At 40.3% G+C, this 12,500-nt stretch overlaps 2 protein-coding genes across 4 annotated transcripts in view; one reads left to right on the plus strand and one right to left on the minus strand.

The window, feature by feature from the left end:
- The window catches only part of LOC137993404 (choline transporter-like protein 4), a 30,749-nt gene extending 28,040 nt beyond the window's left edge, over positions 1 to 2,709 (plus strand). For all 3 annotated transcript variants that reach the window (XM_068839238.1, XM_068839239.1, XM_068839240.1), the window contains 3 exons: positions 71 to 150; positions 1,302 to 1,386; positions 1,950 to 2,709. In XM_068839238.1, the coding sequence (XP_068695339.1) occupies positions 71 to 150; positions 1,302 to 1,386; positions 1,950 to 2,080 (296 nt within the window). In that variant the 3' untranslated portion in view covers positions 2,081 to 2,709. The remainder of the gene's footprint in view (positions 1 to 70; positions 151 to 1,301; positions 1,387 to 1,949) is intronic.
- Positions 2,710 to 4,906: 2,197 nt separating this feature from the next.
- LOC137990897 (KIF-binding protein-like) lies at positions 4,907 to 12,435 on the minus strand. Its single transcript, XM_068836002.1, has 5 exons — positions 11,889 to 12,435; positions 9,726 to 9,991; positions 8,693 to 8,926; positions 7,983 to 8,122; positions 4,907 to 6,701 (listed from the first exon to the last, which is right to left on the minus strand). Exons 1-5 carry the CDS (start codon positions 12,413 to 12,415, stop codon positions 6,012 to 6,014), a joined length of 1,857 nt encoding a protein of 618 aa, XP_068692103.1. The 5' UTR covers positions 12,416 to 12,435; the 3' UTR covers positions 4,907 to 6,011.
- Positions 12,436 to 12,500: the final 65 nt, after the last annotated feature.

Genomic DNA, 12,500 nt, shown 5'->3' on the forward strand with positions numbered 1-12,500 from the left:
TATTGTTTTTCAACTGCAGTTGTAGTTTTTGGCGGGTTTTTAAGAACACAGTAATGTTTGTTTCTTGCAGCGATCGCGAGTTTTTACTGGTTTGACAAAGTGAACAGTGATGACCCAACCACTCTGCGATTTAGCGTCGTTCCAACTATCGTAAGCTCTTGCTCATTTTTACAGTGATGTATTTTTTTTTTGCTTGCATGCACTGATGTTTTAAGGCGGCTTCCAATTTATTTAATGAAGCTTAATAGGGAGCTTAAGCAACGACAACGACTCAAAATACCATACAATAAAATTTGAAAATAAAATGCGCTGCTTCGCTGCTGTTTGAACAGCCGTGCGTGAGAATTGCAAAAATTAGTTCCGAGCAGAAATTTCAGTCTTCACGAACCGCAAAAAGTTATTTGCCAATCCGCAAAATAAAACTCCTGCCAACTTTTCGCGCTACACGGTTGTTTGATATAGCTTTATCCATACACGATAGTGTTTAAAGCAGTGGGAGCTATGGGGTCGAAAAAACAAACAAAATAAAATTGAAATGAGTAGAATTCCCTGAGATACATTGTATAATGCACTTAAATTAAAGTTCAAGTCTAAGAATATAGAATACAGGACAACCAACATTTTCAACGATACATCTGAAGCAAATTATGCAAATTCTTGGTCACTAAAGTCTGCTGAGTGGAGGCGCGGTGGCCTCGTGGTTAGTGCGCTCGACTCCGGATCGAGTGGTCCGGGTTCGGGGCCTGGCCGGGGACATTGTGTTGTGTTCTTGGGCAAGACACTTTACTCTCACGGTGCCTCTCTCCACCCAGGTGTATAAATGGGTACCAGCGTAATGCTGGGGGTAACCCTGCGATGGACTAGCATCCCATCCAGGGGGGAGTATAAATACTCCTAGTCGCTTCATGCTACTGAAACCGGAGATAAGCGCCGGCCTGATGAGCCTTCTGGCTCTTAAGCAGGGACTTTACCTTAAAGTCTGCTTGTCTGCCTCCTCTTCAAAACGAGTCTAAGTACGAAGATTTTCATATGAAAATTAGTTTCATTCACAGGCAAAATAGAACTAATTACCATCACAAAAGAACTTCGCACTTAGACTCTTTGAAGGGGCGGCACACACGAACTCAGAAATGGCCTATTGACGTGGCGTTAAGGTTGAAATTTAAACGGTTTTCATCGTCTTTCGACTTAGATGGTAATGATTTGCAGCTCGCGTCCTTGGTAAAATTTAAAGAAAAAAAACATCTAAATGGCTTACAAGTTTCGAGCAGAGTTGCAACTAATTTCTTTCTCTTTCTTAGCTCATGGTGATCTTTGCTTACGCGGTTACAGTCCTTTTCTTCGATGTGTACGACATGGCTATAGACACAATATTCCTGTGCTTCTGTAAGTACAAACCTATGCTATTGTCGCTAGTTCTTTTCCTGTTAATGTTAGCGTACGTATCCAAGTGTTGACCCCGCGCAACAACTCCTTCCTGGACCTCGGGCGAAATTCCAATGCGCAACTTTCCAAGTTCCACACCAAAAGCACTCGACAGCGCAGCCTACCAACACTAGTCTTTACAATGGGAAGGGGAACATTGAAAATAGTCCGTTATCTAATCCATATGCTACATGAAGTGAAGTGAATTGAAGCTATTAGTCTCTCCCCTCGGGGCTTTTCAGGACTAATTTACAATGTTTTTTGGGGGACTTTAGCCAGACTGCTTATTACACAGTCTACAATTTATTTTAGGAAGTGAAATATGCCCCCGTCCAGATAAGGTCAGGCGTCCCCTACATGAATACATGTATCCCTTACATGGCTATCTCCCTACATTATACACTTAGAGCTTTTTTGACAGAGAAAAAAAGAGCATCTTAGTGTTGCTATACCACAAATTACCTCTCCTCAATGACACTGAAAATATGATCACTCGAGACAAATTTTCATTCTAATTATTCTAGTGGAGGACCTAGAAATGAATGATGGCAGCGCCGAGAAGCCGTACTTCATGAGTAAATCGCTTCAGGAACTACTTCATGTTCAGAACCGTTCGCATCCCGATGGAACAGAACAGACAGCAGCGGGAAAGTAGTGGGCCGCGACTACTCGGCCATGACAAAACGTTGAGAGAAATGAGTACAAAGAAACTTACTAATGATAGTCAATTACTGGCAAAAGCGAGTAAATTCCCGAAAGCTTTGCGCTCAGCTTTCAATTCTAAATGAAAAATCCCTGTGAAAAGTAAATGTACGAAGAGTAGCCTTTTTTCGCGCCAGTTGCGACACGTGATTGTATGGTAAAAACATACTTCAAGTGTCTGCTTCAGTAACTATTCATACGCGCATGCTCAGCCCTCTTTTCCCCGAGGCAGTCGCAATAATGATAATAACTAATAACTTTAATAACTGGTAACTGCTGTTTGAATAAAACTCTGGGTCCTGACCCAAGGGATTGTAAAGACTTTTCGTGCGTCACGTTTTGTTCGGTACTGTTTAAGTGGCGAGTGGATGCCAGGAGCTCTGTTGGAATTTAAATCTCTGAACTGTTGTAATTTATCGTTAATGTATCGCTTTTGCGTCCACGCCCACTGCACAAATTTGTCTCTTCTTTAGTTTTGATAGTCTCGTGAGTAACAAATGTGGTTCGTGGAGAAGTAGACGTTCCATATAATACGTTTTGCAGGTGTAAAGATTGGAGAGAATTAATAAACATGCAATTAAATTGAGGAAAAATATTTCTTTAGCCTTATTTGTTTGGGAAGTTTTCGTTGGCCTGTGGAGCGCTTTCACTCACGTGACCAGTAGCCATATTGGATTACTGAAACAAAAGAAAGTATTTGTATAAAAATAGTATTCAATTCCCGGGGGATAAGTTTGGTACTCAATCATGGCCGCCATTCCTTTGTTTTGGAACACCAACATGGCTGCCGTGACGTCATGTGAAAATGCTCTACAAGCCACTCTCGAAAATACTCTTTGTTTTCTCTTGGGACCATTGTAAGTCCCAAGAGAAAATAAAAACAATGCTTATCCAAAATTTGGGGGGGGGGGGGGGGAACAAACGAAGAGTATTATGGTATTTTTGAAAGTGGCCTGTTTCTTTTCTCTGTGGTAATGATTGTCTTTTGCCCTTAAAAGTGCCCCTGTGATAGAAAAAAAATCACTCCCTTTTTTTTTTTCTTCAGATTTTGAAAGTGTGTTTGCTTAACACCTAATTGGCAAAATTTTGAGCTTTTATTTTCATCCAAAGGCCGTTTACTTACAGTGTAAGTTTTGGATTTTACGGTCCGCCATTACTCACGTTCAAAACTGACCGATTGAGCAGGGCTGTCAACTCTCCCGGATAATCCGGGAGACTCCAGATTTTGGACCATATCTCCCCGGCGGTCTCAAGATTACGGTCGAAGTTTGCCATTTCTAGTGAGAATCGACTTTCACTACAATAAAATTTAGTTATTGTCAATTTTACCCTAGTTACACGAGCAAGTTTTCCTCAACAAACGGGGCTTTGTGTAAAGATCGCGAACTTCACTTTTTCAGAAGATGACTAACACTTCGCCCGGCTGGATACCTTTTTTCCCCAAACGACTACCAGTTTGGAGACCTCTCGTAAACCGATATGTGGAGACGAGATCATTGCAGTTTTTAATCAACTTGAACAGTAACGAAAAGAAAACCTGAAAACTTCAGGCTTGCATGGCAATAGGCCTTTTGCAACTAACGATCACATGGTACAAAATCCGCCGTGCTGGAGGGCAAGCTCATTATTATTCCCCCCACTGGGACATTAAAAACAAAGGCAAGTCAAGCTTGACTGGTTCAGGTCTCTTTGTTTTAATGTCCCAGTGGGGGAACAATAATGATCTTGCCCTCCAGCATGGCTGATTTTGAACCATGTGATCGTTAGTTGCAAAAGGCCTATTGAATCCATGACCTCGGTGTACAAGCCCGAGCTTTATCAGCTATGAGACCAATCAGCTATTCCTTGTCTTACTGCCTAGCCAACTTTTACAACTGAGATGAAGCAAAATCCGCACGTTTTTTTCCGGCCCCTTTCTTTCTTTTTTCAATAAGGTTTTTCTAAATATATAGTCTTGCGATATCCAACCCGCCTAAATAGTACGGTATGGAATACCGTCATCGTTTTACCCGGATTCACGTAGAGCTGAAACCATAATGAGACTTTGCTTCGCTTTTATGGGAAATGGCCACGTCGGAATAAAATTTGCGTTCAAAAATGGTGAAACTCTTGATTTCAGCTCATTTCTTGCCTGGTAAGCTTCAGAAATCGAGCAAGTTCTAAACGGAGTAAGTTAGGTTAGACTGATAGAATATTTATTCTTCAATCTGTCGTATCTCGTTTCATGTAAACGCGATGTCTCGAAAAGATTCTTTCCTTCTCACGAATCATACATTTTGACCCGGATGTCAAAATACTCTCCTCCCAACTCGTCTTCTCCATTTTTGTTCGCAGACAGGAACAGGTTTAATAAATCTCTTTACAAACTGCAGCAGAACCGTTTTCTATGAGATAATAGCATTTTGCATAAGCATTGTTTCCAGTTTCTCTTGGGACTTACAAGGGTCCCAAGAGAAAACAAAAAAAATGCTTATGCAAAATCTAGAGGGACAAGCAAAGAGTATTATGGTATTTTCGAAAGTGGTTGTCTATGTCACGCAAAATGGTGTAATTTCATGACACCTAAAATGCCCATAAAGTAAAATGAAACATTGCAATAACCACTTAAGACTGTTGAAAAACCTAAAAGAAATACAACAAAAGGAAAGAAAAGCATGGATGGACACAAATGGACAAGATTGAAAAGGATTGCATTTGGGTAATCTTGAATAAAGTCGGCCCGACGTTTTTCAAGTTTATGGCAAATAGCCTGGGAAAAGGTCGTAATCATCTTGTTTGTGATGTAACGATAATTTTATCATATCAGTAAAGGAATCTCACATTACCGTTTTCGAGTTCTAAACTCGCGATTTACAAAAGATTTCCCCTGAACACCCTAAAATGACGTGACAAAGCCCCCTTAAGCAGTGCAGGTTTAAAGAGAGTTGAAAATTTATCGTGTAGTATTCAGGTCTTGCACATTGTGTTACCAGGGGCAGAACCCCGGAATTACTCTAAAACATGACCAAGCGCAAAAATACTAAGTATCCGGCTTTCGAGGTGAAAAGATCACAACTCCGAGCTCCATTCTTTTCGCACTATGTGAAAAACGCGATTAGTAATCGACGTGTTGCTCTTTGGTGCACAGCATTCAGTTATCTATTCTGACAACTTAAACCAAAAAAAAAAATTGCGCTTAAAATGAGAAAGGCCAATTTTCATACAAACATGTGCAAGGTAGGAAAGAAAAGGATTTTAATTTTTCAAAGTTTTCACAAAATTCGCGACTCGGACGAGGGCAATTTGGAAAACTTTGAAAATACACGTGAAATTAATCCTTACTTGCACAAGGGCACATTGCAATTACATGATGTTCATCACATAAAGGACAAAATTATTGAGGGATAGAGTGCCGCGACAATGCCGGACAATCAACATGCTCCCATTCGGTTAAAAATCGTTGCTGTCAACATAAATAGCGCTTTAAATTTTTTTTTTTTTATGTGGACAAAAAAGTAGTTTAATCTTGCTCTGGATAAGCAACTGCTAACCAATCAGGATCAAGTAATCATGCCCTCGTGAGGAAAAATGCCCCCTTTCTCAGCCAATCTGCACTCAGTAACAATTGTTAGGCCCGATTTACACGGTGCCATTTTGGCGCATACAACAAGCTTACGACGGGCCAACAACATGTCTTACGATTGTCGGGAGCTTGCGCATGCGACAAAAATCGTAGCGTGTAAATCGGCCCTTAGGAATGTTAACTGTACTTGTATTTAGCCACGTTTTTCTCTTGTACCCAGATACATAACCCCGTGCCTGAAGAATCATAAAATAACAATGCTCTAAGTTGTCGAGCACTTTCATTATACGGGTGCTATTATACGCACAATGTCGCCTAATTCTCACGGTTCTGACATCATAACTTTGTCCATCTTCAGAGGCAAAAGTTGCGCCATTTCTCGAGACACATCAAGTTCATCTTTGAAGGCTCCTTCCGGCAAATCGGTGTGGCTGTCACAGTATTTTACAAGATACTGATAAATATCCAAACTCTTTTTTAAATTCTCCACTTTCCCCCGTTTATCAGCGCATATTAGTTTGCTGTACAACCTCGCTATGTAGAACTGTGCAACGAGGGCCGGGCGTACAGAATCCTCGTCAAACGTTTCGGGCAATTTCCCGTGGCGTTTTAAGGAATCAAGATAGTTCTGGAAAAACTTGATGCTCTGATTTATCAACGTGTTTATTTTTTTGACGGAGTGGGCTCGAGGGGCTTCCCCAGATTCTTCCACGATTGCGATTTTCAAATCCACCATCTCGCTGTACGCTTCAGCAATTTCATACATCAGTTGTCGGCAAACAAGAAGATAATGTTGCGGATTTAACTCTACCAGCACCTCACTCAGCATATCGATTCGTCGCTTGTGCATCTTACACCTTCTTTCAAAGTCTGCATCGAAGAAGGCCAGCAGTTTGTACAGCTGGCTCATGTCTTGCAGGATCTCCACGTAATTTGTAACGTGACCATCAAGGACATAAAATTCCTTGGAAATGTTCAGCCACTTCTGACCCTCCAGAAACAGTTTACGTGCCTGTGAGAATAAACATTATTATTATTATTATTATTATTATTATTATTATTATTATTATTATTATTATTATTATTATTATTATTATTATTATTATTATTATTATTATTATAAACAAAAATTAGACTTCCACCTGGGCAGTAGCCAGACGTTTGGCATAAACGAGGCAAGATCTGCGATCGCCCAAGGATAAAGCCGATAGTCTGGAGGCACGCTCCCCCGGAAATTTTGAAAACTTGAAGCTCAGAAAAGGTTTTTTTTTTTCAGCATTTTTCATAGTATATTTCTTCAAAACAGATACTACGCCACGTGATACTGGTGCCTTAATTTACTCTCATTAACAGTTTTATCTTTCATAACCCAATGGCAAATGCTTTCTGTGGATTATTTTCTCAACGGGTTTTTTTTTTTTTTCATTTTGGGTTAAAATCTAGACGAGGCAAGCGCCTCATCTTGTCTCATGCTTGCTACGACCCTGTTCACATAACATCTGTCAAATCGGTCGAAAAATTCTAGTATGTTCTGCTTCTGGACAGCCGGGGCATCCAGAAAGAGACATTTCTACTCGCAAAACCTCCACAATATTTAACTAAATGGACACCGGAAGATCCCGGCAATTGTTTCATATTATAGTATTCTAATAGCAGGCCCTCCCTCTCTGAAAATTAGTTTTAGGAGTTGCAGTTCCTATTGTTGAAAAAAAAAAAAAAGAATTAAATTATTCGAAAAACGCGCAGTGTTCGTCAAAATGTATATCTACACGGCCCATTATTCGCCCAGACCCCCTCTCGGATGGATGTACATTTAACTCTCCTCATAAGCTTTAGTTAGCCAAGAACTTAAAAAGGCAACAGAATGGAATTTTACGGTCATGTAGGTTTTTCAATCGTTGCAATGCACTGTACACAGAGGCTAGTTTACCACAGCAACTCAGTTGATGCTGGATTATAACAAAGTAAGAATGCAGTTTCCAAGGTTAGAGCGGTTTTCAAATGAGTGTCGTAGAACCAAAACCAAAGTAATTACTTTGGCCAATCAAAAAGGACGGAGACAATCCAGTGAACCAATCAAAACTCGAAGTAATTACACGTAGCTCACACAAAGCGCAGGAAAATGTGCACGCCCGAGCCACGATTGGTTTTGGCTTCACTTCTGATTGGTTGAAAAAGTAATGCAAAACCAAAGTAATTCACTAATTACTTTCGATACTCAATTGAAAACCGCTTTGATAATTTATGCCAGCCATCGAGAGAGAGAGACTGGTGCTTGTCCTCTTTCTGTCACCTCATCATATGTCTTGACCACGTGCTCTGGAACTGACTGCTCAAGGGACGTCACCTCAAGGGTGTTAAATCGTAGAGGCTCTTTTCTATCCCCTTCTTCGATTTCTTCCCGACTTCTGGCACCTTGTTCTTGATAGGTGTCTGTAAAAAGAGTATTTTTTCCACGTTGAGAGATCGAAATTTCACAAGAAAACACAAGGAAGAAATATGAAAGACCTCAAAAAAAGTCTTGTACGCAATGGAATGGTTGGCGAACTCTAACCCAGCAGCATGATAATTATGAAACAAATACCTCTTACTAACCGAGTTCGAGGGCCTTACCGTAAATTACGGCCCGCGTTGTTCCTCGCGCTAAGCGTGCGGGCCATAAATCTAAGGGGAAAATAAAGGGTCCGTAATTTACAGTAGGGCCCGAGAAAACGAGTTTAGTAAGATATTTATTATAATCTCTGTGGTAATCAGCCGCGCGGGAAAGGAAACTAGTTGAAGTCAAGCGGAAGGTTCAACCGCCATAAAGATCTGAAAAACGATAAAACTGCGAAATTCTTGGCTTTTTAAAATAGTTGCTGGAATGTTTTATCGAAATTTCAAATTAAGCGGACCGTACTAAAGAATACGGTCCGCTACTTTAGCCAATCAAGGCGCGCGTACTATCTGAGAGATATAATAATAACTGATAAACTGACCACAGTAACTAAATACTCTTCACACCTCGTTGTGCGGTTGGTTCTTCATGATCCTCATCATTGCTTCTCATTTCTTCAAGACATTTGTCTCTTGAAGACTTCAATAAGTCTAGGCAATATTTACTCCAGCATCGAGAGATATCAGCCTTTCTTTGTGGAATCCTTTCCTTTCTCTCACGTTCCTCCTGGCTATCATCTTCTGACACCACCTCTTGTGGAGATGATTCTTCAGCACCGGCGAACACATTACTGGCACACGCTGTGCATAAGAATGATAATACTATTATTCATTGTTATAACTTATTGTTATATTAATAATAAAATGACACATTATAACAATGACTTTCATTTATTTAGTACTGGACAATGTATCAGGGAAGCAATAAATAAACTCTACCATCAAATCCTTGTGATAAAGTCCAACCAACTACTACTGGTATCACATTCATCCTTGTCTTCAAAAATTTATGATTACCCTTGTAAGATTTTATTCTCCTCCCATTTCTTTCTCATTACTTTCGACACATTTCTGTTGGTCCAGGCACCACAAGATCCTGATAATGCCTTTGCTGTTTTTTTTCTCGTGCACGGTAATGTATCAGAATTCCCCTAGTTGGAGTCCTTTACCATCTTAAATAAAAGGCACATTCAGGGCTGTGCAGTGGTGACTTACAATGTAGGCATCCATTTGTTCTGACTGTGCACCAAAAACCTAGCTTAATGCTATCAATATTATCTTTATTATTAGTATTATTATGCAAAATTAATAATATTAAAAGTATTAGTTGTCTCAAGATATTGTCACTTATGGTGTAGATCGCAACATTTCACTTGTATAATGCTAGTCTTCTTCCGGCACCACGGTTGACTGGTTACACATCACCTCATTAAGCATGATGCTCTGATGTGATTGTTGGTTTTTACAACACTGGTGAAAGATTCATCTACACCATAAGTGACAACATTATAAGACAAACAATAAAACTTTTGATATTGTAATTAAGCACCATGAACAAACAAAAGATATTTCACAATGTTATTTAAGTCCTTTCATATACCTAGACAGTGTCTTGACAGCATGTAATTCCCTTGTGTGATATAGTACTGAGACAGTGTTGCACAATTTAGGGCCCAGTCTACAGGATCATATTGCTCTGTTTCCAGCTGACGAAGCAGAGTTGTATGGCAATACATGGCTCCTTTTTCAGAATTGCCCCGTGCTGCATTGACTTGTGCAAGGTAATAAAGAGTATGGGTGAAGGTTGCGCTGAATTCCTTTTCACGCTCAAGATCAGACTTGAAGTTGTCTTCAGGGTAAAAAAGCCTCCAGAGAAATGGAAACGTAAAATTAGGCAAAATTATATTTTGTTGCATGAAAATACTTGGCTGTAAGACACACCCCCAAGTTCAGAACAATTTGAGAGTACACAGAGAGGTTTGAACTGTAAAAATGGTGTGTTTCCAAAGAGTGAGATGCTTGCTGGAGATTGTGCCAAAGGCACAAGTGTCTTGTGTTTCTTGTACCGGAGGCACCAAAAACATTTGGAAAATGTTTGAAATTTGCATGTCTCAAATCACTGGAAATGCACAGTCAAGTCCGCAATTTGGGTTCTTTGAGGAAAGAGCTGCGCAAACTGCCTTGCGAGGCGGTTTTCTCAGCCGTTTCCTTGTGTGTGCGGGGAGATTTTGGTGAGAAATTTGCCTGGCGAAGCAGTGAGGATAAAATCAAACATGCTTGATATTTTTGGCCTCGTGAGGCAAATTCCTCACACTGTGCAGCCAACGTGAGAGTCAAGCTGATCTCAGTCAATCAAGCATCCAATAAAATACATGGCGTTCTCACGTGACTTCAGTGACCAGTTCAAGATGGTGTCGGTGAAAGAAACTACGACGCCACTGATGCCACATGAAACTGCCATGATATTGGACACTTGATTGACTGAGCTCAGCTCAATTCTCACAATGGCCACACACAGTGAAGAATTGGCCTCACAAGGCCAAAAATATCAAACATGTTTGATTTTATCCTCATGGCCTTCCAAGGCGAATTTCTCACCACAATTTCATTGCATACGTAAGGCAGTTTGCTCAGTTATTTCCTCACCATATGCAGCGAGCTTGAGAGAGCCCACGTTACTATGGTCAGCGTGAGCTAACATATCGGCCTATAACGGGTGAAAGTCCTGAAGAAACAAGAAAATTGGTCGCACACAAACAGATTAAACATTGGCCGAAGTTAAGGGGCAGTGAAGGAACGAATTTGGAATTCATGAGCACTTCAGAAAGCTTAAAAGGTAGAGTTACTTATCAGAAAAGTGCCAATGCATGAGAAATGCTTGTGTCGGCATGAGAGCGTGAGATTCATCGAAATGCGTGAGACTCATGCTCAATGCATCAGATTTGAGAGCTCTGAAATTCTCACCTACATAGGCTTAGCTACATAATTCCAGAATATTTTTGGGAATTTTAGACATTAAAAAGAATTTTAGAAACGCTCGGGAATTTTAGAAAAAAATTGACAATTTCGAGAACGTTAGAGCAATTTGAACTTTCACCGAACATGTTGGAAACTTTTCACAGGCAAAAACATTGACAAAACTTGTTTTTTGTATTCCAGCCTATCAAGGAGAGGGGTCAGTCCGTTCATATCCATTCCTTATCAGTGGTTATTCACCAAAAGGGGTCCTACAGTTCATCTAAGCAGCATTTTCTCAACATAGTTTTGGAATTGGGATCTTTTCTTGATAGCAGATATGGCTGACTTTGTACTATAAGAAACGAAATTTATAAGAATTTTTGGGAATTTTAGAGAGCTTTTGGAGAAGTTTAGACATTTCTAAAAGAATTTTAGAGTTTTTGTTTGGGAAATTCCAAAAAGAATTTTAGACAATTTTTTGGGAATTATGTAGCTAAGCCTACACCTACATACGTTGTATATAGGCCATAATACTCTTTGTTTGACTTCCAAAATTATGCACAAACGTTGTTTTCAGCTTCTCTTGGGACTTATAACTGGAGAGGGATTAAGTAGTGGAATTTTTAATGAAAGCTTCTCCTCTGCAAATACCTAATTAAGCATAACTGAATCTTCGGTTTTCACACAGTGTAACCGCCGCCCCGGACTAATCCTTCAGGAGCTAAATAAATAGTTCCTTTCGTTTTTGGTGTTTGCAAAATCCTGCAAGAATATTTCAGAAATTTAAATAGGCAAGAAAACTTACTCGTGGACTTCAAAAGGAGCGCCTCCTTTGTCTTCGTTGAAGGAGTGATACAACCTCTCCGCGTCCTGAAGAAAGCCCAAAGCCTTTTCGGAATCACCCCTTTTTGACCACAAAATTCCTAGCTCATTCAAAGCATGAAGGTACAAGGAACAGCACCTTCTGTCTAAACGATACTCTTCAAGAGTTTTTATGCACCGTTCGATATGTTCCTCGCCCGTACTTAGCTCCTCAGTCTCAATGTAGTTTTGCCCGATCTGGTAATCGAGAGCAGACATCAAAATATTTAGTTTCTCGCTGGAGATACCATCGTCTTGAAAAGCTGCTACTCTTGCTTTCAGCTCTGACAAGATATTTCTGGCGATGTATTTCGACTTAAACGGTTCTGTTTCAGGATCCTCGCGAGCATCCTCCTCAGAAAGACGTCTAGCTTCTTTGTACCGCTCGTATCCTTCATTTCTCAGCCAGTTGTTGATTTCTTCCAATCTTTCTTCAATGCTTATCTCAATCGAGCTTAGCTCTTCCGCCATTTTGGTCTAACCTCGTTTCCAGTTCCCTCGGAGTTGGTGGGCAAGAGGTAGCTCAACAGGGCCCGTTTCTCGAAGTCCCGTAAAC

The sequence above is a fragment of the Montipora foliosa genome, chromosome 2, assembly GCF_036669935.1.
Source record: "Montipora foliosa isolate CH-2021 chromosome 2, ASM3666993v2, whole genome shotgun sequence".
NCBI lineage: Eukaryota > Metazoa > Cnidaria > Anthozoa > Scleractinia > Acroporidae > Montipora > Montipora foliosa.